At 60.0% G+C, this 26,241-nt stretch overlaps 1 protein-coding gene across 1 annotated transcript; it reads right to left on the minus strand.

The window, feature by feature from the left end:
• Window positions 1-5,271: 5,271 nt before the first annotated feature.
• Window positions 5,272-25,889, minus strand: MECP2 (methyl-CpG binding protein 2). Its single transcript, XM_090126491.1, has 4 exons — window positions 25,817-25,889; window positions 10,870-11,196; window positions 5,728-6,715; window positions 5,272-5,316 (listed from the first exon to the last, which is right to left on the minus strand). The coding sequence occupies exons 1-4, from the start codon at window positions 25,858-25,860 to the stop codon at window positions 5,272-5,274; spliced, it is 1,404 nt and encodes a 467-aa protein (XP_089982617.1). The 5' UTR covers window positions 25,861-25,889.
• Between the last annotated feature and the right edge of the window lie 352 nt (window positions 25,890-26,241).

The raw sequence follows: 26,241 nt of genomic DNA on the forward strand, positions 1-26,241 counted from the left end.
CCCAATTTGCCCCAAATTCTCACAAATATGCCCCAAATTATCACAAATTTGTCCCAAAAGCCCCAAATTCTCACAATTTGCCCCAAAAAGCCCCAATTTGCCCCAATTTCTCAAAAATATGCCCCAAAAAGCCCCAATTTGCCCCAAATTCTCATAATTTCCCCCAAAAAGCCCCAATTTGCCCCAAGTTATCACAAATTTGCCCCCAAAAGCCCCAAATTCTCACAATTTGCCCCCAAAAGCCCCAATTTGCCCCAAATTCTCACAATTTGCCCCAGAAAGCCCTAATTTGCCCCAAATTCTCACAAATATGCCCCAAAAAGCCCCAATTTGCCCCAAATTCTCACAATTTGCCCCCAAAAGCCCCAAATTCTCACAATTTGCCCCCAAAGCCCCAATTTGCCCCAAATTCTCACAAATATGCCCCAAATTATCACAAATTTGCCCCCAAAAGCCCCAAATTCTCACAATTTGCCCCCAAAAGCCCCAATTTGCCCCAAATTCTCACAATTTGCCCCAAAACGGTCGCACAGCCCTCCTTGCCCCCCCCCATCCCTCCAGCTCACCCCGCCCAGCCCCAGACGCCGCCCTCAGACCCAAACCGCCCTTATTTCCCCCATACAAATCACAGACCCCAAAACCGCCTCATTTTCCCCCAAATATTCCCACCCCCCCCCCCCCAACGTGTCCCCGCGATCCGCACGCGGGGCGCGGCCCCTTTAAGGCCGCCATCTTGGGAGCGCTTCGGCACCGCCCCCCTCCCCGGTTGCCATGGGGACGGCCGTCATTGGGGGCGTGGCCTAAGGGCGGCGGGAAAACGGAGTCTGCGGAAGCCACGCCCCCTCTCCAGTGACGTCACTGAAAGGCGGTGCTGCTGTGACGTCAAGGCCGTCGTGTTCTTCGCCCCTCCCCCCAGCCGGATCACGTGTCACCCCCCCCCCCCCCCGCCCCATACATCCCTATGGGACCCCACCCAGGAACCCCCCCAGCCCTATAGGACCCCCCCAGCCCCACACATCCCTATGGGACGCCCCCCAAAGGACCCCCCACTGCTCTATAGGACCCCCCCAGCCCCACACATCCCTATGTGCCCCCCCCCCACGAACCCCCCCAGCCCCACACATCCCTACAGCCCCCCCCCCCCCACCAGGAACCCCCCCAGCCCTATAGGACCCCCCCCAGCCCCACACATCCCTTTAGCCCCCCGCCCCCCCCCAAGGGACCCCCCCCAAGCCCCACACATCCCCATGTGCCCCCCCCCCCCCCAGGAACCCCCCCAGCCCCACACACCCCTTTAGTCCCCCCCCCCCCAGCCCTATAGGACCCCCCCCAAACCCCACACATCCCTATGTGCAGCCCCCCCCCAAGAGACTCCCCCCCCCAGCCCCACACATCCCTATGTGCCCACCCCCCCAAATGACCCCCCCAGCCCCACACATCCCTTTAGCGTCCCCCCCCCCCCCAAAAAGGGACCCGTCATCCCTATAGGGCCCCCCCAGCCCCACACGTCCCTACATGCCCCCCCAAGGAACCCCCCCTCAGCTCTATAGGACCCCCCCCCCAGGACCCACATCCTTTAACCCGCCCCCCCCCCCCTCAGCGCTATGTGCCCCCCCAGGAACCCCCCCGCTCCTATGGGAACCCCCCCAGCCCCACACATCCCTATGTAGCCCCCCCCCCACAAACTCCCCCAAACCCCACACATCACTACAGCCCCCTCCCCACCCCTATAGGACCCCCCCCAAACCCCACACATCCCTATGTAGCCCCCCCCCCCACGAACTCCCCCTAACCCTTTAGCCCCCCCCCCCCAAGAACCCCCCCACCCCTATAGGACCCCTTCAGCCCCACACATCCCTATGTGCCCCCCCCCCCCCCGAACCCCCCCAGCCCCACACAACCCTTTAGCCCCCCCCCAGCCCTATAGGACCTCCCCCCCCCAGAAACCCCCCCAGACCTATAGGACCCCCCCAGCCCCACACGTCCCTACGTGCCCCCCCCAGGAACCCCCCCAGCCCCACACATCCCTTTAACCCCCCCCCCCCCAGGAACCTCCCCAGCCCCACACATCCCTTTAACCCCCCCCCCCCAGGAACCTCCCCAGCCCCACACATCCCTTTAGCCCCCCCCCCATCCCTACAGCCCCCCCCCCCCCCCCCATAGGACCCCCCCCCAGGAACCCCCCCAGCCCCACACATCCCTTTAGCCCCCCCCCTCCAGCCCCTATGGGTCCCCCCCCATCCCTTTAGCCCCCCCCCCCAGGAACCTCCCCAGCCCCACACATCCCTTTAGCCCCCCCCCCACGAACCCCCCCAAACCCCACACATCCCTTTAGCCCCCCCCCCCCCAGGAACCCCCGCAGCCCTACACATCCCTTTAACCCCCCCCCCCTCCAGCCCCTATGGGTCTCCCCCCATCCCTTTAGCCCCCCCCCCCCCCACGAACCCCCCCAAACCCCACACATCCCTTTAACCACCCCCCCTCCAGCCCCTATGGGTCCCCCCCCATCCCTACAGCCCCCCCCCCCCAGGAACCTCCCCAGCCCCACACATCCCTTTAACCCCCCCCCCCCCCCAGGAACCTCCCCAGCCCCACACATCCCTTTAGCCCCCCCCCCATCCCTACAGCCCCCCCCCCCAAGGGACCCCCCCCCCATCCCTACGTGCCCCCCCCTTACAGCAGGCCGAGGCGGGTTACACAGGTTTATAGCTGCTGTCTCAGCACAGAGTCCGGCGCGGCCGCCCTGGGGGGGGGGGGTCACAATAAATAGCCCCCCGGGCCCCCCCCCCGCCCCCCCCCCATCCCTCCCTCCCTCCCCCCCCCCGCTTCCAACCCCCGCCCCCCCCCTCCCCCACCCGGCGGCGTTTGCTCTGCTTGGTGTAATTGTGGTTGGTCGGTCGGTTCATTTTTTTTTTTTTTTTTCCACTTTTTTTTTTTTAGCAAAAAGGGCCCCCCCTTATTGCCATGAGGAGCGGGGGGGGCCCCGCGGCCGTGGGGGGGGGGGGGGGGGAGATTTTGGGGGGGGGGGTTTGAGGAAGAGGGGGGGGGGGGGTTGGGCGTTAACAGTCCCGGGGGGGGGGGTGGGAAGACGGGGGGTTGTGGGGGGGGGGGGCGGAAGAACGGCTCGAGGGGGGGGGGGGGGGGTAAAGAGACCCCCCCCCCAAATCCCGCGTGGGAGGGGCCCTCCCTACCCCCCCCCCCCACAGAGGGTGGGAGAATTGTGGGGAGGCTGCGCTCGCTTCCTATTGGACGGAGACCGGATCCCCCCCGCCCACGGCGCTGCTGATTGGCTCTTTTGCTGCTGTCGTTCCCCCCCCCCCCCCCGTCTCCTGATTGGCTATGGGCTGGATCCCGCCCAAGCCAAGACCGCTTCTGATTGGTCAGTCCCTGCAGCCTATCCCAGCCCACAGCCACTCCTGATTGGCTCCGGACTCGATTCCACCCAAGCTGACACTGCTTCTGATTGGTCAGCCCCTGCAGCCTATCCCAGCCCACAGCCACTCCTGATTGGCTCCGGACTTGATTCCACCCAAGCTGACACTGCTTCTGATTGGTCAGTCCCTGCAGCCCGTCCCAGCCTACAGCCACTCCTGATTGGCTCGCGACTGGATTCCAAGCTCCCCCCTTCCCCTACAGCAACTCCTGATTGGCTCCTGTCTGGATCCCACCCACCTGAAGCACTGCTCCCAGTTGATTGGCTCCCTACTGAATCCTGCTGCTTCTGATTGGCTCCTGGCCAGTTCCCCTGGCCTGTCCCAAGGCAGCTCGTGATTGGCTCCCTACTGGATCGTGACACAACCCACAATTCTTCCCGATTGGCTCCCCGCTGGACCACAGGCTGGCCAAGACTGTCTCCCAATTGGCTCCCAGCCTGCCCCCAGACCATGTGATTGGCTCCCAGCCTGTCCCCAGACGACACGTGATTGGCTCCCTACCGGATCACCCGACACCCCGCACTCCTTCCCGATTGGCCCCCTGCTGGACCACTAACCAGCCCCGGGGCACCTCCTGATTGGCTCCCAGCCTGTCCCAAGGCAACACGTGATTGGCTCCCTCCTGGATCGCAGCCCGGCCCAGGGCAGCTCCTGATTGGCTCCCGGCCGGATCCCGCCCCGGCCCCGCCCACCTCCCGCTGGATGGACACCGGACCCGCCCCTCCAATCCAACGTCACTCCCGATTGGATCCCGGCCGGATCCCGCCTCGATCCAGCGCCGCTGCCGGCCGGGCAGGGGTGGATCCCCCGAGCCCAGGGCCGCTCCTGATTGGCCGAGAACCAGATCCCGCTCCAGGCCTCGGCCCGCCCGCTCGGCACCGCTCCCCATTGGCTCGGCACCGGATCCCCACTGAGAGCTCCCTCCCGATTGGTTTAAAGGTTTTCAGAGATTCGCTCGCTCTCCATTGGTTCCTAACCAGATCCCGCCCCCTTCGCAGAACCTCTCCTGATTGGCTGAACAGCAGACCGCTCCCCTTCGCCCCCCTTCCCTCGCCCCTGCCTGTCCCCCCCCCCAGACTCGTCAGGAAGTTGTTCTTGATTGGCTGAACACCGGATCCCGGCCCAGCGGAGGCCGCTTCCGATTGGCCCAAGGCCGGGCCCTGTCCAAGCCCTCCCTCTGTCCCGATTGGCTCACGACCAGATCCCGCTCCCACCCAGCTCTGCTCCCGATTGGCTGAAGCTCTGCCGGAGGCGCCTCCCAATTGGCTCACGGCTCGATCCCGCCCGACCGCCGCCTGTCGGCCCCGCAGCGGATCCCGCCTCTGATTGGCTCACGACCGGATCCTCCGTCCGATCTCCTCTCCCCATTGGCCCGATGCCGGCTCTCGCCCCACACGCAGCTCGCACCCGATTGGTCGCCGACCGCGCCGCGCTCGCTCCCCATTGGCCCCGCGCTTTCTCCCGCTCCGGATGCGCTCCATCCCCATTGGCCGCTCCCGGCCCCTCCTCGCTCCCCATTGGCCGCTCCCGGCCCCACCGCGGCCGCGTAGTGCAAAGCCCCCCATAGGCCAAAGTGCAAAGCGGGGGGGGGCCGGGGGGGCCGCGTCCCGTGGGGGGGGAGGGGGTTGGGGGGGAGAGGGGAGGTTGCGTCCATCCGTCCGTCCGTCCATCCGTTTGTCTGCCTGTCCATCCATCCGTGCGTCCACGGTGAAAGGGAGGGGGGGCTCCATCCGTCCGTCCATCCGCGTGTCCGTCCGTGGGGGGGCTCCGTCCGTGGGTCCGTCCGGGGGGGGTTTCGTCGGGGGGGGCCCGGCGGGGGGGTGGGGGGGGGTCACAGTCAGCTGACCCGCTCGGGCAGCGGCGTCCGGCTGTCGACGGGTTCCTCGTGGGGGGGGGGAGGCCGCGGAACGGAGCCGGGGGGGGGAGCGGTGGGGGGCGAGGACGAGGGGGGGGCGGCGGCGGCGGCGGCGGAAGAGGAGGAGGAGGAGGAGGAGGAGGAGGAAGAAGAGGAGGAGTCCTTTCTCTCGGGCTCCCCCCGGTGTTTGTGGGGGGGCTGTTGGGGGGGGTGAGGCTGGGCCGGTTCCGGGGGGCAGCCGTCCGGGGGTCCCCCCCCCCTGAGGTCCTGAGCGCTGTCCTGGGGGGCGGAGGGGGGGGGCGGCGGCGGCGGCGGCGGTTGAGGAGGGGGGGGCGACGAAGGCGACGGCGGGGGGGGCGTGTTGCGTTTGCCCCCCCCTCCCCCCGCCGCCCCCCCACCACCACCACCACCTCCTCCTCCTCCTCCTGCCCCCCCGACCCCCCCCCGAGCTTTGGGGCTGCGGCCGGGGCTGCCGCGGGCGCTCCGGGGTCCCTTGTTGGGAGGCGGGGGGGGGGCGACGGGTGGGGGGGCGGCCGCTTCCGGAGGGGTGGGAGGCGGAGGGGGGGGCGGCGGCGGCGGGGGGGGGGCGGCGGCGGCCTCGCGGGTTTTACGCTTCTTGATGGGCAGCGCCGTTTCCTGCTGCCGGGCCGCGGGGGGGGCGGCCGCCGTTTTCTTCTTGGCCTCTATCGGGGGGGGGGGCCCGGAGGAACCCCCCCCTCCCCCCCCCCCGGTTAGGCCCCCCCCCCCTCCACCTCCTCCTCCTCCGCCTCCGCCGCCTCCGGCCCCGCCGCCGCCGCCGCCCCCCCCGCCTCCGCCGCCCCCCCCCCCCCCCGGTTTGCGACCCCTTTTTTTGGGCACGGAACGGCTGTCGGTTTCGGCTTTCCGTTTCCTTCCCGGTCTTTTGACCCCCCCCAAACCCGGAGTTGTGGGGGGGGGAGGAGGAGGAGGAGGATGAGGAGGATGAGGGTGGGCGGCCGACGGTGGCAACGGCGTCGTCGGGGTGGGGGGCGAAGCCGGCGCCCCCCCACCGGCGAACGGCATCTTAACCAACAGCCGACCCCCCCCGCGTTCCGCCGCCGCCCTCAGCCGACCCCCGCCCCCCCCCCCGACCCCCGCCCCACCACCACCCCCCCCACCCCCCCCCCCGCCGCCGCCGCCCCCCCCACCCCCCCCACCTCCCCCCCCCCCCCCACCGCCGCCTCCGCCGCCGCCGCCGCCGCCGCTGCCTTTGGGCCGCCCGCGCCCCCTCCCCGATCCGGGGCTTTTGGGGCTCTTGGGTTTTTTCGGGGGTCGCTGCTCGCGGCGGGAGGGGCTGCCCCGACCCGTCACGGTGAAGTCGAAGTCGTTGGGGTCCAAGGAGGTGTCGCCCACCTTCTCGAAGTACGCGATCAGCTCCACCTTGGAGCGGAAGGCTTTGCCCTGCGGGCTGAAAGGACGCGGTCAGCACCCGAGCGCCGGGACGCGCAGCAGAAATCGGGGGATTTTCACCCAAAATGGGGCGAGGGGGGGTCGGAATCGAGGGATTTCGAGCCAGAATGGGGCAAAATGGGGTACAGGGGGGCCAGAATCGAGGGATTTCGAGCCAGAATGGGGCGCGGGGGCACCAAAATCGAGGGATTTCGAACAAAAATGAGGCACCAAAATCGAGGGATTTCAAATGAAAATGGGGCACCAAAATCGAGGAATTTCGAATGAAAATGGGAGACCAAAATCGAGGGATTTCGACACAAAATGGGGCGCGGGGAGGCCAGAATCGAGGGATTTTGAACGAAAATGGGGCACCAAAATCGAGGGATTTCGACCCAAAATGGGGCGCGGAGGGGTCGGAATCGAGGGATTTTGAGCCAGAATGGGGCAAAATGGGGCACATGGGGGCCAGAATCGAGGGATTTCGAGCCAGAATGGGGCGAGGGGGGGGAAAAATCGAGGGATTTCAACCCAAAATGGTGCACGGGGGCACCAAAATCGGGGGATTTCGACCCAAAATGGGGCGCGGGGGGGTCGGAATCGAGGGATTTCGAGCCAAAATGGGGCACATGAGGGCCAAAATTGAGGGATTTCAACCCAAAATGGGGCACGGGGGCACCAAAATCGAGGGATTTCGACCCAAAATGGGGCGCGGGGGGGTCGGAATCGAGGGATTTCGAGCCAGAATGGGGCAAAATGGGGCACAGGGGGGCCAGAATCGAGGGATTTCGAGCCAGAATGGGGCGAGGGGGGGGAAAAATCGAGGGATTTCAAAAGGAAAAAGGGGCACCAAAATCGAGGAATTTTGAATGAAAATGGGGCACCAAAATCGAGGGATTTCGAACGAAAATGGGGGACCGAAATTGAGGGATTTCGACCCAAAATGGGGCGCGAGGGGGCCAGAATCGAGGGATTTTGAATGAAAATGGGGCAAGATGGGGCACATGGGGGCCAAAATTGAGGGATTTCAACCCAAAATGGGGCTGGAATGGAGGGATTTTGAGCCAGAATGGGGCAAAACGGGGCACATGGGGGCCAAAATTGAGGAATCTCAACCCAAAATGGGGCACGGGGGCACCAAAATCGGGGGATTTCGACCCAAAATGGGGCGCGGGGGGGTCGGAATCGAGGGATTTCGAGCCAGAATGGGGCAAAATGGGGCACATGGGGGCCAGAATCGAGGGATTTCAACCCAAAATGGGGCACGGGGGCAACAAAATCGGGGGATTTCGACCCAAAATGGGGCACATGAGGGCCAAAATTGAGGGATTTCAACCCAAAATGGGGCACGGGGGCACCAAAATCGAGGGATTTCGAGCCAAAATGGGGCGCGGGGGGGTCGGAATTGAGGGATTTTGAACGAAAATGGGGCAAGATGGGGCACATGGGGGCCAGAATCGAGGGATTTCAACCCAAAATGGGGCTGGAATCGAGGGATTTCGAATGAAAATGGGGGACCGAAATCGAGGGATTTCAACCCAAAATGGGGCACGGGGGGGTCGGAATCGAGGGATTTCGAGCCAGAATGGGGCGCGGGGGCACCAAAATCGAGGGATTTCGACCCAAAATGGGGCGTGGGGGGGGTCGGAATTGAGGGATTTTGAGCCAGAATGGGGCAAAATGGGGCACATGGGGGCCAAAATTGAGGAATCTCAACCCAAAATGGGGCACGGGGGCACCAAAATCGAGGGATTTTGACCCAAAATGGGGCGCGGGGGGGCCAGAATCGAGGAATTTCGGCCCAAAACGGGGCAACAAAATCGAGGAATTTCGACCCAAAATGGGGCACCAAAATTCGAGGGATTTCAACCCAAAATGGGGCACCGAAATCGAGGGATTTCGACCCAAAATGGGGCACGGAGGCACCAAAATCGAGGGATTTCAACCCAGAATGGGGCAAAATGGGGCATAGGGGGGCCAGAATTGAGGGATTTCAACCCAAAATGGGGCACGGGGGCACCAAAATCGAGAGATTGCGAATGAAAATGGGGGACCGAAATCGAGGGATTTCGACCCAAAATGGGGCACCGAAATTGAGGGATTTCGACCCAAAATGGGGCACCGAAATCGAGGGATTTCGACCCAGAATGGGGCACCGAAATCGAGGGATTTCGACCCAGAATGGGGCACAGGAGCACCAAAATTGAGGGATTTCGACCCAGAATGGGGCAAAATGGGGCACATGGGGGCCAGAATCGAGGGATTTCAACACAAAACGGGGCACAGGGGGACTGAAATTGGACTTTTTCACCCCAAAAGTGGCTGGGAACCCAGTGGTGCTGCTATGCCCCATAACAACCCCATAACAACCCCATAACAACCCCATAACAACCCCACAGCCCCATAGCTGTGCCCCATAACCCCATAACAACCCCACAACCCCATAACAACCCCACAACCCCATAGCTCTGCCCCATAACAACCCCATAACCCCATAACAACCCTGCAGCCCCATAACTGTGCCCCATAACCCCATAAAAACCCCGCAGCCCCATAACAACCCCGTAACAGCCGCATAACAGCCCCACAGCTGTGCCCCATAACCCCACAGTAACCCCATAACAACCCCATAACAACCCCACAGCCCCATAGCTGTGCCCCATAACCCCATAACAACCCCACAACCCCATAATAACCCCACATCCCCAGAGCTCTGCCCCATAACAACCCCACAGCCCCATAACAACCCCATAACAGCCCCACAGCTGTGCCCCATAACCCCACAGTAACCCCATAACAACCCCATAACAACCCCATGCCTAATTGCCGCTAATTAATTTAATTACCCCCAATTAATTAGCACACACTCACTTGATGAGACAGACGTCGTTCTTCCCATGGTGCCCCATAACCCCATGGTGCCCCACAACCCCATGGTGCCCAATTAATTCCCCCTAATTAACACAATCCCCGTAATTAACACAACCAATTAGGGCGCTCATTTGATGAGCCAGACGTCGTTCTTCCCATGGTGCCCCACTACAACCCCACACCCAATTACCCCATACCCAATTAATTACCCCACACCCCATTACCCCACACCCCATTACCCCACACCCCATTAACTCCCCCACAACCACTTAAGCCAATTAACACAATCAATTAGCGCGCTCACTTGATGAGACAGACGTCGTACTTCCCATGGTGCCCCACAACAATCCCATACCCAATTACCCCACGCCCAATTAACTACCCCACACCCAATTACCCCATGGTGCCCAATTACCCCATACCCAATTACCCCACACCCAATTAACTCCCCCACAACCACTCAAGCCAATTAACAGAGGCAATTAGCGCGCTCACTTGATGAGATAGATGTTGTACTTCCCATGGTGCCCCACTACAACCCCATAACCCCACGGTGCCCAATTACCCCATACCCAATTAATTACCCCACACCCCATTACCCCACGCCCAATTAACTCCCCCACGACCCCTCAAGCCAATTAACAGAGCCAATTAGCGCGCTCACTTGATGAGACAGACGTCGTTCTTCCCATGGTGCCCCACTACAACCCCATAACCCCACGGTGCCCAATTACCCCACAGTGCCCAATTACCCCACACCCCATTAACTCCCCCACAACCAATTAAGCCAATTAACAGAGGCAATTAGCGCGCTCACTTGATGAGATAGACGTCGTACTTCCCATGGTGCCCCACTACCACCCCATAACCCCACGGTGCCCAATTACCCCATACCCAATTAATTACCCCACACCCCATTACCCCACGCCCAATTAACTCCCCCACAACCACTCAAGCCAATTAACAGAGGCAATTAGCGCGCTCACTTGATGAGACAGACGCCGTACTTCCCATGGTGCCCCACTACAACCCCAGAACCCCACACCCAATTACCCCATACCCAATTACCCCACACCCAATTACCCCATGGTGCCCAATTACCCCATGGTGCCCAATTAACTCCCCCTAATTAATTAATTAGCGCATGCTCACTTGATGAGACAGACGTCGTTCTTCCCATGGTGCCCCACTACAACCCCATAACCCCCGGGTGCCCCATTACCCCCCACCCCATTACCCCACGCCCAATTAACTCCCCCACGACCACTCAAGCCAATTAACAGAGGCAATTAGCGCGCTCACTTGATGAGATAGACGTCGTACTTCCCGGCGGAGCGGCCGGACTTCCGCTGCTTCAGCTTCCTGGTCCAGCCCTCGGGCAGCGTGGGGTCGTCGTACATCGGGCCGCGGTCGCGGATGATGGAGCGCCGCTGCTTGGGGGACGCCGACGCTTCCGGTCCGGCCGGGGCGGCCGCGCTTCCCCCGGAGCCGTCCGCTTTTCCCGCCTCCGCCGGCTCGGCTCCCGACGGCTCCGCTTCCGCTTCCGCTTCCGGGTCTTCTCTGCGCTCCTTGCGGCCCTTCTTGGCCTTCGGGGGGCGCTCCTTCAGCCCCTCCGCCGGCTGCTCCTCTCTGCGGGGGGACGGCGGGTCAGCGGGGGGGGCTGGGGGGTGGGGGCAAATGGGGGGCGGGGGGGACATTGGGGGGGTCAATGGGGGAGGGAGACGGGGGGGCAGTGGGGGGGAAATGGGGGTGGGGAGGGGGCAATGGGGGGAAATGGGGGTCGGGGGGGACATTGGGGGGTCAGTGGGGGAGGGAGATGGGGGGGGCAGTGGGGGGAAAATGGGGGTGTGGGGAGGGAGATGGGGGGGCAGTGGGGGGGAAATGGGGGTCGGGGGGACATTGGGGGGGTCAGTGCGGGGGGTGGGGGGGGAAGTGGGGGGAAATGGGAGTTGGGGGGGAGGTTGTGGGGGGGAAATGGGGGGGGTGGGGGACATTGGGGGGTCAGTGGGGGGGTGAGGGTCGGGGGGGAAATGGGGGTCGGGGGGGGGTTGTGGGGGGGAAATGGGGGAGGGAGATGGGGGGGCATTGGGGGGGAAATGGGGGTGGGTGGGGAAATGGGGGGAAATGGGGGCCGGGGGGGAGATTGGGGGGTCAGTGGGGGGGGTGGGGGGAGGGAGATGGGGGGCAGTGGGGGGGAAATGGGGATCGGGGGGGGGAAGTGGGGGGAAATGGGAGTTGGGGGGGAGGTTGTGGGGGGGAAATGGGGGTGGGGGGGAGGTTGGGGGGGCAGTGGGGGTAGAGGGGGAAGTTGGGGGGAAATGGGGGTGGGGGGAGATTAGAGGGGCAGTGGGGGCAATGGGGGGTCGGGGGTGGACATTGGGGGGACAGTGGGGGAGTGGGGGGTGAAGTGGGGGGAAATGGGGGTCGGGGGGGACATTGGGAGGTCAGTGGGGGGGAAATGGGGGTTGGGGGGTTTGTGGGGGGAAATGGGGGTGGGGAGGTGAATGGGGGGTCAGACGGGGGGGGAGAGAGATGGGGGGCAGTGGGGGGGAATGGGGGTTGGGAAATTGGGGGGGTCAGTGGGGGAATGGGGAGAGATGGGGGAGGCAATGGGGGAATGTGGGTGGGGGGGCCGGAGGGGTCAGTGGGGGGGCACGGGGGGAGGGAAATGGGGGGGCAGTGGGGGGGAGATTGGGGGCGTCAGTGGGTGGGAAATGGGGGGGAAAGGGGGTGAGGGGTGATTGGGGGGGGTCAGTGGGGGGGAAATGGGGGATAATGGGGGTCAGTGAGGGGGTCATGGGGGGGAAATGGGGGTGGGGGGTGTCAGTGGGGGGCTCTTGGGGGGGAATGGTAATGGGGTGAGGGGGGTCAGTGGGGGCTGGGGGGTAATGGGGGTGGGGTGGGAGAGTGGGGGGTCAGAGGGGGGGGGAAGGGGGTAATGGGAGGGAAATGGGGGGGGGTCTGACAGGGGGGGTTGGGGGTAGGAAGGGGGGTCAGGGGTGGGGGGGGTGATGGGGAGGCGGTTCTGATGTGGGGTGGGGGGCGATGTGGGGGGTAGGGGAGGTGGGGAGTGGGATGGGGGGAGTGGGGTGGGGTGGGGTGGGGGGGCTGAGGGTTGGGAGGGGGGTCCTGATGTGGGGTGTGGGGGGGTGATGTGGTGGGGGGGAAAAGGGAGGGGTTTGGGGGGGGGAAGAGGGGGGGAAGGCTCTGATGGGGAAAAATAGACTGGATGGTCTGAACGGAAAATGGGGAAATTGGCCCCAAAATTGGCCCCAAAAGTGACACTGTGGGACCAAATATGGGGAAATTGGACCCAAACGCGGCGCTCGGGACTGAAATTGGAGAAATTTGCCCCAAAACGGTCATACGTGGGATGGACAAACATGGGATGGACATACATGGAACAGTCGTATGTCGGATGTGGGACAGACAGACGCAGAACATGGGATGGACGCAGCACAGTCAGACACAAAACATGAGATGGACTCGGGACAGACGGACATGAGATGGACACGGGACAGTCAGATGTGGAACAGGGGTGGACACATGAAATGATCATACGTGTGACAGGTGTACATGGAATTGTCATATGTGGGACAGTAACACGGAACAGTCATACGTGTGGTGGACACACGGAACGGTCACATGTGTGATGGACACACGGAACGGTCATACATGAGAAGGACAGATGGAATGGTCATATGTGTGACAGACATACATGGAATGGTCATACGTGGGATGGACACACGGAATGGTCATATGTGGGATGGACATACATGCAATGGTCATACGTGGCGCACAGCCCTCACGTGGGACAGTCGGACACGGGACAGACGGATGTGGAACATGGAATGGACACGGAACAGTCGGACATGAGACAGACACGGGACTGTCATACGTGAGACAGGTACAGGGTGTGGGTTGGACACAGGACAGTTGGACATCAGACAGTCAGACACAGGACAGTCAGATGCAGAACATGAGATGGACACGGGACAGTCAGACATGGAACATGGGATGGACACAGGACAGTCGGACATGGAACATGGGATGGACATGGGACAGTCGGACATGAAACAGTCAGACGTGGGACAGTCAGACACGGGACAATCGAACACAAAATATGGGATGGACACGCAACAGTCGGACATGGAACATGGGATGGACACGGGACAGTCGGACATGAAACATGGGATAAACATGGGACAGTCGGACATGGAACAGTCAGACGTGGGACAGTCAGACACGGGACAATCGGACACAAAATATGGGATGGACACGCAACAGTCGGACATGGAACATGGGATGGACATGGGACAGTCGGACATGAAACAGTCAGACGTGGGACAGTCAGACACGGGACAATTGGACACAAAATATGGGATGGACACGCAACAGTCGGACATGGAACATGGGATGGACACGGGACAGTCGGACATGAAACATGGGATGGACGTGGGACATTCAGACATGAAACAGTCAGACGTGGGACAGTCAGACACAGGACAACCGGACACAAAATATGGAATGGACACGCAACAGTCGGACATGGAACATGGGATAGACGTGGGACAGTCGGACACAAAACATGGGATGGACACGGGACAGACGGACACAGGACAGTCGGACACAGGACCCGGGATGGAGGCAGGACAGTCAGACGCAGAATATGGGATGAACACAGGACAGACAGACATGGGACAGTTGGATACGGGACAGACGGATGCAGGACATGGGATGGACGCAGGACAGTCAGACACAAAACATGAGATGGACTCGGGACATACGGACACGTGATGGACACGGGACAGTCGGACACGGGACAGCTGGACATGGGACAGTCAGATGTGGAACAGGGGATGGACACGGGACAGACGGACACAAAACACAGGATGGACATGGGACAGTTGGACACGGGACAGTCGGACACAAAACACGGGGTGGACATAGGACAGTTGGACACGGATCATGGGATGGACGCGGGACAGTCGGACGTGGGACAGTCGGACACAGGACAGTTGGACACAGAACGTGGGATGGACGCAGGACAGTCACGCAGAATATGGGATGAACATGGGACCGACAGACGGGACAGTCGGACACAGAACATGGGACAGACGTGGGACAGAGGGACGCAGGACAGTCAGACGCAGAATATGGCATGGACACAGGACAGACGGACACAAAACATGGGATGGACACGGGACGGATGGACATGGGACAGACAGACGCAGGACAGTCAGACACAGAACATGGGATGGACACGGGACAGACGGACGCAGCACAGTCAGACGCAGAATACGGGATGGACACGGGACAGACGGACACAAAACATGGGATGGACACGGGACGGATGGACACGGGACAGACAGACACGGGACAGTCGGACACAGAACATGGGATGGACACGGGACAGACGGACGCAGCACAGTCAGACGCAGAATACGGGATGGACACGGGACAGACGGACACAAAACATGGGATGGACATGGGACGGATGGACACGGGACAGACAGACGCAGGACAGTCAGACACAGAATACGGGATGGACACGGGACAGACAGACACAGGACAGTCGGACACAGAATAGGGAACGGACGTGGGACAGACAGATGCAGGACAGTCAGACGCAGAATACGGGATGGACACGGGACAGATGGACACAAAACATGGGATGGACACGGGACAGATGGACACGGGACAGACAGACATGGGACAGACGGACCCGGAGCACGGGGTGGACACGGGACAGACGGACAGGTGTGGATGCAGGCAGCCATCACGGTGTCGGCGGTACACTGAGATGGGGACAGCATTTCTGGGGCTGAGAGACGTGGAGTTTTGGGGCCAAACTTTGGGATTTTGGGGCACAGAAGTTCAACATTTGGGGGCCAAACCTCAGAACTTTGGGAAACGCGATGGCGGTGGCGGAGGTTTTGGTCCAAAATTCGGGATTTTGGTCCATTAGAATGCGACGTTTTGGGGCCAAACCCTGGGATTTTGGAACACCCAAGAGAGACGCGAAGTTTGGGGGCCAAACTTTGGGATTTTGGGGGCAGAAGGACGCAACATTTTGGGGCCAAATGTCCAGATTTTGGTACGCGCGATGGGGATGCAAAGTTCTGGGGCCAAAACCCGGGATTTTGGGGCAGAACCACAACATTTTGGGGCCAAATTTCCAGACTTTGGTATGCACAATGGGGACGTAAAGTTCTGGGGCCAAAACCCGGGATTTTGGGGCACAGAACCACAACATTTTGGGGCCAAACCCCAGGATTTTGGTACAGCAGAGTAGGACGCGGAGTTTTGGGTTGAAAACATGGGATTTTGGGGCAGAGGGACGCAACATTTTGGGGCCAAATGTCCAGATTTTGGTACAGCGGAGTAGGACGCGGAGTTTTGGGTCGAAAACATGGGATTTTGGGGCACAGAACCACAACATTTTGGGGCCAAACCCCAGGATTTTGGTACAGTGGAGTAGGACGTGGAGTTTTGGGTTGAAAACATGGGATTTTGGGGAAGAGGGATGCAATATTTTGGGTCAAAACCTCCGAAATTTGGGACACGCGATGGGGACGTGGATTTCTGGGTCCAGAACACGAGATTTCGGGAAAGAGGAATGCAACATTTTGGGTCAAAACCTCGCGATTTTGGGGCAGAGGTACACAGTTTGGGGTCCGAAGTTTGGGATTTTGGGCCATAGTAACACAACATTTTGGGGCGAAACCCCGTGATTTTGGGCCACAAGAATGCAATGTTTTGAAGCCAAACCCTGGGATTTCAGCACAGTGGAGCGGGATGTGGAGTTTTGGGTCCAAATTCTGGGATTTGGGGCTAGAGGAACACCAAATTTTGGGGCAAAACCTCCAGATTTTGGTACTCCCGATTGCAACGTGGAGTTTTGGGTCTAAACTCTGGGATTTTGGGGCAGAAGGACGCAACATTTTTGGTCAAAACCTCCGAAATTTGGGACACATGATGGGGATGCAGAGTTTTGGGGCCAAACTTTGGGATTTTTTGGGGAAAAATCCTGGGATTTTGGCACAGCAGACTGGGACGTGGAGTTCTGGGTCAAAAACACAGGATTTTGGGGCAGAGGGATGCAACATTTTGGGACCAAACCCTGGGAATTGGGTGCATATGATGAGGACGCGGAGTTTTGGGGCAAAACGCCGGGATTTTGGGACTTCCAATGAGGACACAGAGTTTTGGGGCAAAACATCGCGATTCTGGTACACATGATGGGGATGTGGAGTTTTGAGTCCAAACCCTGGGATTTTGGGGCAGAACAACCCAACATTTTTGGTCCAAACCCCGGGATTTCGGGTCTGAACCTCAGAACTTCGGGACACGCAATGGGGACGCGGAGTTTTGGGTCCAAACGCCGGGATTTGGGGCAGAACAACCCAACATTTTTGGTCCAAACCCCGGGATTTCGGGTCCGAACCTCAGAACTTCGGGACACGCAATGGGGACGCGGAGTTTTGGGTCCAAACGCCGGGATTTTGGGGCAGAGCAACCCAACATTTTGGGGCAAAACCCCAGGATTTTGGGGCAGAGCAACCCAACATTTTGGGGCAAAACCCCAGGATTTTGGGGCAGAACAACTCAACATTTTGGGGCCAAACCTCCAGATTTTGGGACACGCGATGCGGACGCGGAGTTTTGGGTCCAAACGCCGGGATTTTGGGGCAGAACCACCCAACATTTTGGGCCCAAACCTTGGGATTTTGGGACCCACGATGTAGACGCGACACCTCGGGGCCAAATTTGTGATTTTAGGGCACAGCAACACAACGTTTTGGGTTCAAACCCTGCAATTTTGGGTCCGACCCTCAGAACTTTCCGACGCACAATGCGAACGCGGAGTTTTGGGTCCAAACCCCGGGATTTGGGGGCAGAACAACCCAACATTTTTGGTCCAAACCCCCGGATTTCGGGTCCGAACCTCAGAACTGCAACATGCGCTGTGGACGCGGAGTTTCGGGTCCAAACCCTGGGATTTTGGGGCACAACATTTTGGGTCCAAACGCCAGGATCTCAGGTCCTGCGATGGAGACGCAAAACTTCGGGGCCGAACTTTGCGATTCTCGGCCGCAGAACCACAACATTTTGGGTCCAAACCCGGTGATTTTGGGTCCGAATCTCAGAACATTGGGACACGCACTGTGGACGCAGAGTTTTGGGGCCAAACTTTGGGATTTTGGGGCACAGAACCACAACATTTTGGGTCCGAGCGCCGGGATTTCAGTACACCAGATGGAGACATGGAGTTTCGGGTCCAAACCCCGGGATTTCAGGCCAGAACAGCCCAACATTTTGGGTCCAAACGCCAGGATTTTGGGTCCAAACCTTAGAACTCTGCGACACGCGCTGTGGACGCAAATTTCTGGGGCCAAACTTTGGGATTTTGGGGCACAGAACCGCAACATTTCGGGTCCAAGCACCGGGATTTCAATACACCAGATGGAGACACGGAGTTTTGGGTCCAAACCCCGGGATTTCAGGCCAGAACAGTCCAACATTTTGGGTCCAAACACCGGGATTTTGGGTCCCGCAATGCAGACGTGAAACTTTGGGGCGGAACTTTGCGATTTGCGGCCCCAGAACCGCAACATTTTGGGTCCAAACCCGGCGATTTTGGGTCCAAACCTCAGAACTTTGGGACATGCAACGGAGATGCGGAGTTTTGGGTCCAAACCCCAGGATTTTGGGTCCCAACCTCAGAACTCTGCGACACGCGCTGTGGACGCAAATTTCTGGGGCCAAACGCCAGGATTTCGGGGCACAGAACCACAACATTTCGGGTCCAAACCCCAGGATTTCGGTACAGCTGACGGAGATGTGGAGTTTTGGGTCCAAACCCCGGAATTTCGGGTCCCGCAATGCAGACGCGACACTTTGGGGCAGAACTTTGCGATTTGCGGCCCCAGAACCGCAACATTTTGGGTCGAAACCGCGGCGTTTTGGGTCTGAACCACAGAACTTTGCAACACGCGATGGAGACGCAGAGTTTTGGGTCCAAACCCCGGGATTTCGGAACACAGAACTGCAACATTTTGTGTCCAAATCCCGTGATTTCAGTACACCTGATGTAGACACGGAGTTTCAGGTCCAAACCTCAGGATTTGGGGGCAGAACCACCAAGCATTTTGGGTCCAAACCCCGTGATTTTGGAACACACGCTGTGGACGCGGAGTTTTGGGCCCAAACGCCGGGATTTGGGGGGCAGAACAACCCAACATTTTGGGTCCAAACCCTGGGATTTTGGGTCCGAACCTCAGAACTCTGTGACACGAGCTGTGGATGCAGATACGGCACTTTGGGGCCAAACTTTGCAATTTGCGGCCTCAGAACCGCAACATTTCGGGTCCAAACCCTGGGATTTTGGGACACCCAACAGAGACACAGAGTTTTGGGTCCAAACGACAGGATTTTGGGGCAGAGAACTGCAACACTTTGGGTCCAAACCCACAGATTCCGGTACACCTGATGAAGACGCGGAGTTTTGGGTCCAAACCCCGGGATTTTGGGGTGGAACAGCCCAACATTTTGGGTCGAAACCCCGGGATTTTGGGACCGAACCTCAGAACTTTGCAACATGCAATGCAGACGTGGAGTTTTGGGTCCAAACCCCGGGATTTCGGCACACTTGATGGAGACGCAGAGTTTTGGGTCCAAACCCCGGGATCTGGGGACACAACATCACCACATTTTTGTTCGAAACCCCAGGATTTTGGGTCTGAACCACAGAACCCTGCAACATGCGATGGAGCCGCGGAGTTTTGGGTCAAAACCCCGGGATTTGGGGGCACAGAACAACCCAACATTTCGGGTCCAAACCCTGGGATTTCAGTTCACCAGACAGAGACACGGAGTTTTGGTCCAAACCCCGGGATTTCAAAGCACAGAACCACAACATTTTGGGCCGAAACCCTGGGATTTGGGGTCCGAACCTCAGAACTTTGCGACACGCGATGGAGACCCGGAGTTTTGGGTCCAAACCCCGGGATTTCAGAACTGAACCACCCAACATTTTGGGTCAAAACACCGGGATTTTGGGTCCGAACCTCAGAACTTTGCGACACGCGATGGAGACCCAGAGTTTTGGGTCCAAACCCCGGGATTTCAGAACCGAACCACCCAACATTTTGGGTCAAAACACCGGGATTTGGGGTCTGAACCTCACAACTTTGCGACACGCGATGGAGCGGCAGAGTTTTGGGGCCAAACTCTGCGATTTCGGAGCCGAACCACCCAACATTTCGGGTCAAAACACCGGGATTTTGGGTCCGAACCTCAGAACTTTGTGACATGCGATGCAGACGCAGAGTTTCGGGCCGAAACCCTGGGATTTTGGGGCACAGAACCGCAACTTTTAGGGTCCAAATGTCGGGATTTTGGGTCCAAACCTCAGAACTCTGTGACACGCGATGGAGACGTGGAGTTTCGGATCCAAACCCCGGGATTTGGGGACAGAACAACCCCACATTTCAGGTCCAAACCCTGCGATTTTGGTACACCTGATGGAGACGCAGAGTTTCGGATCCAAACCCCGGGACTTGGAAGCAGAACCACCCAACATTTCGGGTCTAAACGCTGGGAATTCAGGGCGCAGAACCAAAATATTTCGGGTCCAAACCCCGGGATTTCAGCACACCTGATGGAGATGCGGAGTTTTGGGTCGAAACCCCGGGATTTCAGTTCACCTGACGGAGACATGGAGTTTTGGGTCCAAATGCCAGGATTTTAGGTCCGAACCTCAGAACTTTGCGACAGGAGATGGAGACGCGGAGTTTCGGGTCCAAACCCTGGGATTTGGGGGCAGAACAACCCAACATTTTGGGTCCAAACCCTGGGATTTCAGTACACCTGATGGAGCGGCGGAGTTTTGGGTCCAAACCCTGGGATTTCAGGGCAGAACAACTCAACATTTTGGGCCCAAACCCTGGGACTTCAATTCACCTTATGGAGACGCGGACTTTTGGGGCAAAACCCCGGGATTTCAGAGCCGAAGCACCCAACATTTTGGGTCCAAACACGGTGATTTGGGGTCCGAACCACAGAACTTAGCGACACGCGATGGAGATGCGGAGTTTAGGGTTGAAACCTGGGGATCTGGCTGTAGAACAACCCAACACTTCGGATCCAAACCCCGGGATTTCAGTTCACCTGACTGAGACACAGAATTTCGGGTCCAAACCCCAGGATTTAGGGGCACAACATCACCAGATTTCGGGTCAAAACCCCGGGATTTTGGGTCCGAACCTCAGAACTTTGCGACACGCAACGGAGACGCGGAGTTTCGGGTCCAAACCCCGGGATTTGTGTCCCCAGAACCACAACATTTCGGGTCCAAACCTCGAGATTTTGGTACATGTGATGGAGCAGCGGAGTTTGGGGTCCAAACCTCGGGATTTGGGGACACAACATCCGAACATTTTGGGTCAAAAGCCCGGGATTTTGGGGCCGAACCTCAGAACTTTGCGACATGCGATGAAGACGTGGATTTTCGGGTCCAAACCCCGGGATTTGGGGGCAGAACCACCCAACATTTTGGGCCGAAACCCCGGGATTTCAGTTCACCTGACGGAAACACAGAGTTTTGGGTCCAAACCCCAGGATTTAGGGGCACAACATCACCAGATTTCGGGTCAAAACCCCGGGATTTTGGGTCCGAACCTCAGAACTTTGCGACGCGCAACGGAGACGCGGAGTTTCGGGTCCAAACCCCGGGATTTGTGGCCCCAGAACCACAACATTTCGGGTCCAAACCTTGAGATTTTGGTACATGTGACGGAGCAGCGGAGTTTGGGGTCCAAACCTCGGGATTTGGGGACACAACATCCCAACATTTTGGGCCGAAACCCCGGGATTTTGGGTCCGAACCTCAGAACTTTGTGACACGCAATGGAGACCCGGAGTTTCGGGTCCAAACCCTGGGATTTGGGGGCAGAACCACCCAACATTTTGGGCCGAAACCCCGGGATTTCAGTTCACCTGACGGAGAGACGGAGTTTCGGGTCCAAACCCTGGGATTTGGGGGCAGAACAACCCAACATTTCGGGTTCAAACCCCGGCATTTCGGTTCACCTGATGGAGTGGCAGAACATCATCACATTCCGGGTCCAAACTCCGGGATTTTGGGGCCGAACCTCAGAAATTTGCGACACGCGATGGAGCAGCGGAGTTTCGGGTCCAAACCCCGGGATTTGGGGGCAGAACAACCCAACATTTCCGGTCCAAACCCTGGGATTTCAGTTCACCTGATGGCGCCGCGGAGTTTCGGGTCCAAACCCCGGGATTTGGGGGCACAACATCACCACATTTTGAGCCGAAACCCCGGGATTTTGGGGCCGAACCTCAGAACTTTGCGACACGCGATGGAGCAGCGGAGTTCCGGGTCCAAACCCCGGGATTTGGGGGCACAACATCCCCACATTTTGGGCCAAAACCCCGGGATTTTGGGGCCGAACCTCACAACTTTGCGACACGCGATGGAGACGCAGTTTCATGTCCAAACCCCGGGATTTGCGGGCGGAACAACCCAACATTTTGGGCTGAAACCCCGGGATTTTGGTACACCTGACGGAGACACAGAGTTTCGTGTCCGAACCCCAGGATTTGGGGGCACAACATTACCAGATTTCGGGTCGAAACCCCGGGATTTTGGGTCCAACCTTCAGAACTTTCTGACACGCGATGGAGACGAGGAGTTTCGGCACCAAACCTCAGCATTTGGGGACAGAACCACCCAACATTTTGGGCCGAAACCCCGGGATTTTGGGTCCAAACCTCAGAACTTTGCGACACGCGATGGAGACGCGGAGTTTTGGGTCCAAACCCCGGGATTTGGGGTCCGAACCTCACAACTTTCTGACACACGATGGAGACGCGGAGTTCTGTGTCCAAACCCCGGGATTTTGGGGCAGAACAACCCAACATTTTGGGCCAAAACGCCGGGATTTTGGGTCCAAACCTCAGAACTTTGTGACACGCGATGGAGACGCGGAGTTTCGTGTCCGAACCCTGGGATTTCAGAGCCGAACCACCCAACATTTTGGGTCAAAACCCCGGGATATTGGGTCCGAACTTCAGAACTTTGCGACACGCGATGGAGACGCGGAGTTTTGGGTCCAAACCCTGGGATTTGGGGGCATAACATCCCCACATTTTGGGTCCAAACCCCGGGATTTGGGGTCCGAACCTCACAACTTTCTGACACACGATGTAGACGCGGAGTTCCGTGTCCAAACCCCGGGATTTCAGAGCCGAACCACCCAACATTTCGGGCCGAAACCCTGTGATTTCAGGTCCGACCCTCACAACTTTCTGACACGCGATGGAGACGCGGAGTTTCGGGTCCAAACCCCGGGATTTTGGGGCACAACACTGGCACATTTCGGGCCGAAACCCCGGGATTTTGCGTCCGAACCTCAGAACTTTGTGACACGCGATGGAGCAGCAGAGTTTTGGGTCCGAACCCCGGGATTTGGGTGCACAACATCACCACATTTTGGAGCAAAACCCCGGGATTTTGGGTCCGAACCTGACAACTTTCTGACACGCGATGGAGCAGCAGAGTTTCATGTCCAAACCCCGGGATTTGGGGGCAGAACATCCCCACATTTCGGGCCGAAACCCCGTGATTTTGGGTCCGAACCTGACAACTTTCCGACCCGCGCTGGAACCGCGGAGCTCCTCGCCCTGACGCCGCGCTCTGTGGGCGGCACAGCGCAGCGCCCCGCTTCCAAACCCAAGGATTTGGGGGCACAACATCAGCAGATTTCGGGTCCAAACTCCGGGATTTTGGGGCCGAACCTCACAACTTTGCGACACGCGATGGAGACGCAGAGTTTCGTGTCCGAACCCCGGGATTTGCGGGCGGAACACCCCAACATTTTGGGTCGAAACCCCAGGATTTTGGTACACCTTATGGAGACTCAGAGTTTCGGGTCCAAATCCCGGGATTTCGGGGCACAGAACCCCAACATTTTGGGTCCAAACCCGGGGATTTTGGGGCTGAACCTCACAAGTTTCTGACACGTGATGGAGATGCGGAGTTTCGGGTCCAAATGCCCGGATTTCGGAGTCGAACCACCCAACATTTTGCTTCCAAATCCCGGGATTTTGTGTCCGAACCTCAGAACTGTGCGACATACGATGGAGAAGCGGAGTTTCAGGTTGAAATCCTGGGATTTCGGGGCCGAACCTCAGAACTTTGCAGTACACGATGTAGACACAGAGTTTTGGGTCCAAACCCCGGGATTTGGGTGCACAACAACCCAACATTTCGGGCCGAAACCCCAGGATTTTGGGTCTGACCCTCACAACTTTCTGACATGCGATGGAGACACAGAGTTTCGGATCCAAACCCTGGGATTTGGGGGCACAACATCGGAACATTTCGGGTAAAAACCCTGGGATTTTGGTACACCTGACAGAGACACAGACTTTTGAGTCCAAACTCTGGGATTTGGGGGCACAACATCCCCACATTTCGGGCCGAAACCCCGTGATTTTGGGTCCGAACCTCAGAACTTCGGTACATGCGATGTAGCGGCAGAGTTTCGTGTCCAAACCCCGGGATTTGGGGGCAGAACAACCCAACATTTTGGGTCCAAATACGGTGATTTTGGGGCCGAACCTCACAACTTTCTGACACGCGATGGAGCGGCGGAGTTCCATGTCCAAACCCCGGGATTTGGGGGCAGAACATCCCCACATTTCGGGCCGAAACCCCGTGATTTTGGGTCCGAACCTGACAACTTTCCGACCCGCGCTGGAACCGCGGAGCTCCTCGCCCTGACGCCGCGCTCTGTGGGCGGCACAGCGCAGCGCCCGGCGCTCCGAAGCCCCGTTTGTCTCTCAGCCCCGCACCACTACCACAGCCCCGCACCACAGCACAGCACAGCACCACCAGAGCCCAGCACCACAGCACAGCCCAGCACCACCAGAGCCCAGCACCACCAGAGCCCAGCACCACCAGAGCCCAGCACCACCAGAGCCCAGCACCACAGCCCAGCACCACAGCCCAGCACCACAGCCCAGCACCACAGCCCAGCACCACCACAGCACAGCCCAGCACCACCACAGCACAGCCCAGCACCACCACAGCACAGCCCAGCACCACAGCACAGCCCAGCACCACAGCACAGCCCAGCACCACAGCACAGCACCACCAGAGCCCAGCACCACAGCACAGCCCAGCACCACCAGAGCCCCACCACAGCGCAGTACCACAGCACAGCAAAGCACCACAGCACAGCACCACCAGAGCCCAGCACCACCAGAGCCCCACCACAGCCCAGCACAGCCCAGCACCACCACAGCACAGCACCACAGCACAGCCCAGCACCACAGCCCAGCACCACAGCCCAGCACCACCACAGCCCCACCAGAGCCCAGCACCACAGCACAGCACCACCAGAGCCCCACCACAGCCCAGTACCACCACAGCCCCACCACAGCCCAGTACCACCACAGCCCCACCACAGCCCAGTACCACCACAGCCCCACCACTGCTCAGCACCACCACAGCCCCACCACTGCTCAGCACCACAGCACAGCAAAGCACCACAGCACAGCCCAGCACCACAGCCCAGCCCCACAGAACAGCCCAGCACCACAGCACAGCCCAGCACCACAGCCCCGTTTGTCGCTCAGCCCCGCACCACAGCACAGCCCCGCACCACCACAGCACCACAGCCCCCCACCACAGCCCCCCACCACAGCACAGCCCCACAGCACAGCCCAACACCACAGCACAGCCCCACAGCCCCCCACCACAGCCCCCCACCACAGCACAGCCCCACAGCCCCACAGCCCCCCACCACAGCGCAGCCCCCCACCACAGCACAGCCCCCCACCAGAGCCCCGCACCACAGCCGCGCACACCGCGCTCGGCCCGCCGTTCGCTTCCCGCCGACTTCCGCGCCCCCCCCCCCCTCCACCACCACACACATCCACCCCAATTTTTCCAGCCCCTTTCCCCCTCCCCACCCCCCTCCCTCCCTTCCTCGGCCGCCATCCCGTTTTTATGCCTCCGATTCCACCTTCGGTTCCTCAGGGGGGCGGCGCTCAGCCGCCGTTGCGGCTCCGTTGCGGGGCCGGCGACGCGGTTTCCCCCCCCCCCCTCCCTCCGTTTTCTTCCACACACACACCCCCCCCCCCCCCCCCCCTTTACCATCCCCTCCCCCACCCCCCCGGGGGGGGTCCCGGCCCTCCCCCCGCCCCGCCCCCCACTCACAGCCGCTCTTCTCCTCCCGCCGCCGCCGCCGCCGCCGCCGCCATTTTCTTTCGCAGCGCAGAAACCCCGCGAGGCGCGGGGGGGGGGGGGGGGGGCGGGCGGGCGGGGGGGGGGGGGAAGGAGGAGGAGGGGGGGGGGGGAAGGCGGGAGTCGGGGAAGGGGGGGGGGGGGGACCGAGCCCGGGAGGAAACGCTCAGCGCCGTCGCCCCGCCCTCCGCGCGTTGCGATTGGTCGGATGGAGCGTCGCTCGGAGTGTCCGGGGGAAGCGATTGGTGGGCTGTGTGGAGGAGGGGGCGGGGCGAGGCGCGTTCAAGGCGGCCGTTGGAATTGGCGGGAAGCGCTGTCAGTTAGAGGGGGCGGGGCGACGGGAGCGCGCGCGGCGCGCCGTTGGACGAGCGTCACCGCGCCGCGTCGCCATTGGTCCC

Source organism: Phasianus colchicus, chromosome 29 (assembly GCF_987193195.1).
Source record: "Phasianus colchicus chromosome 29, bPhaCol1.hap1.1, whole genome shotgun sequence".
In the NCBI taxonomy this organism is placed as follows: domain Eukaryota; kingdom Metazoa; phylum Chordata; class Aves; order Galliformes; family Phasianidae; genus Phasianus; species Phasianus colchicus.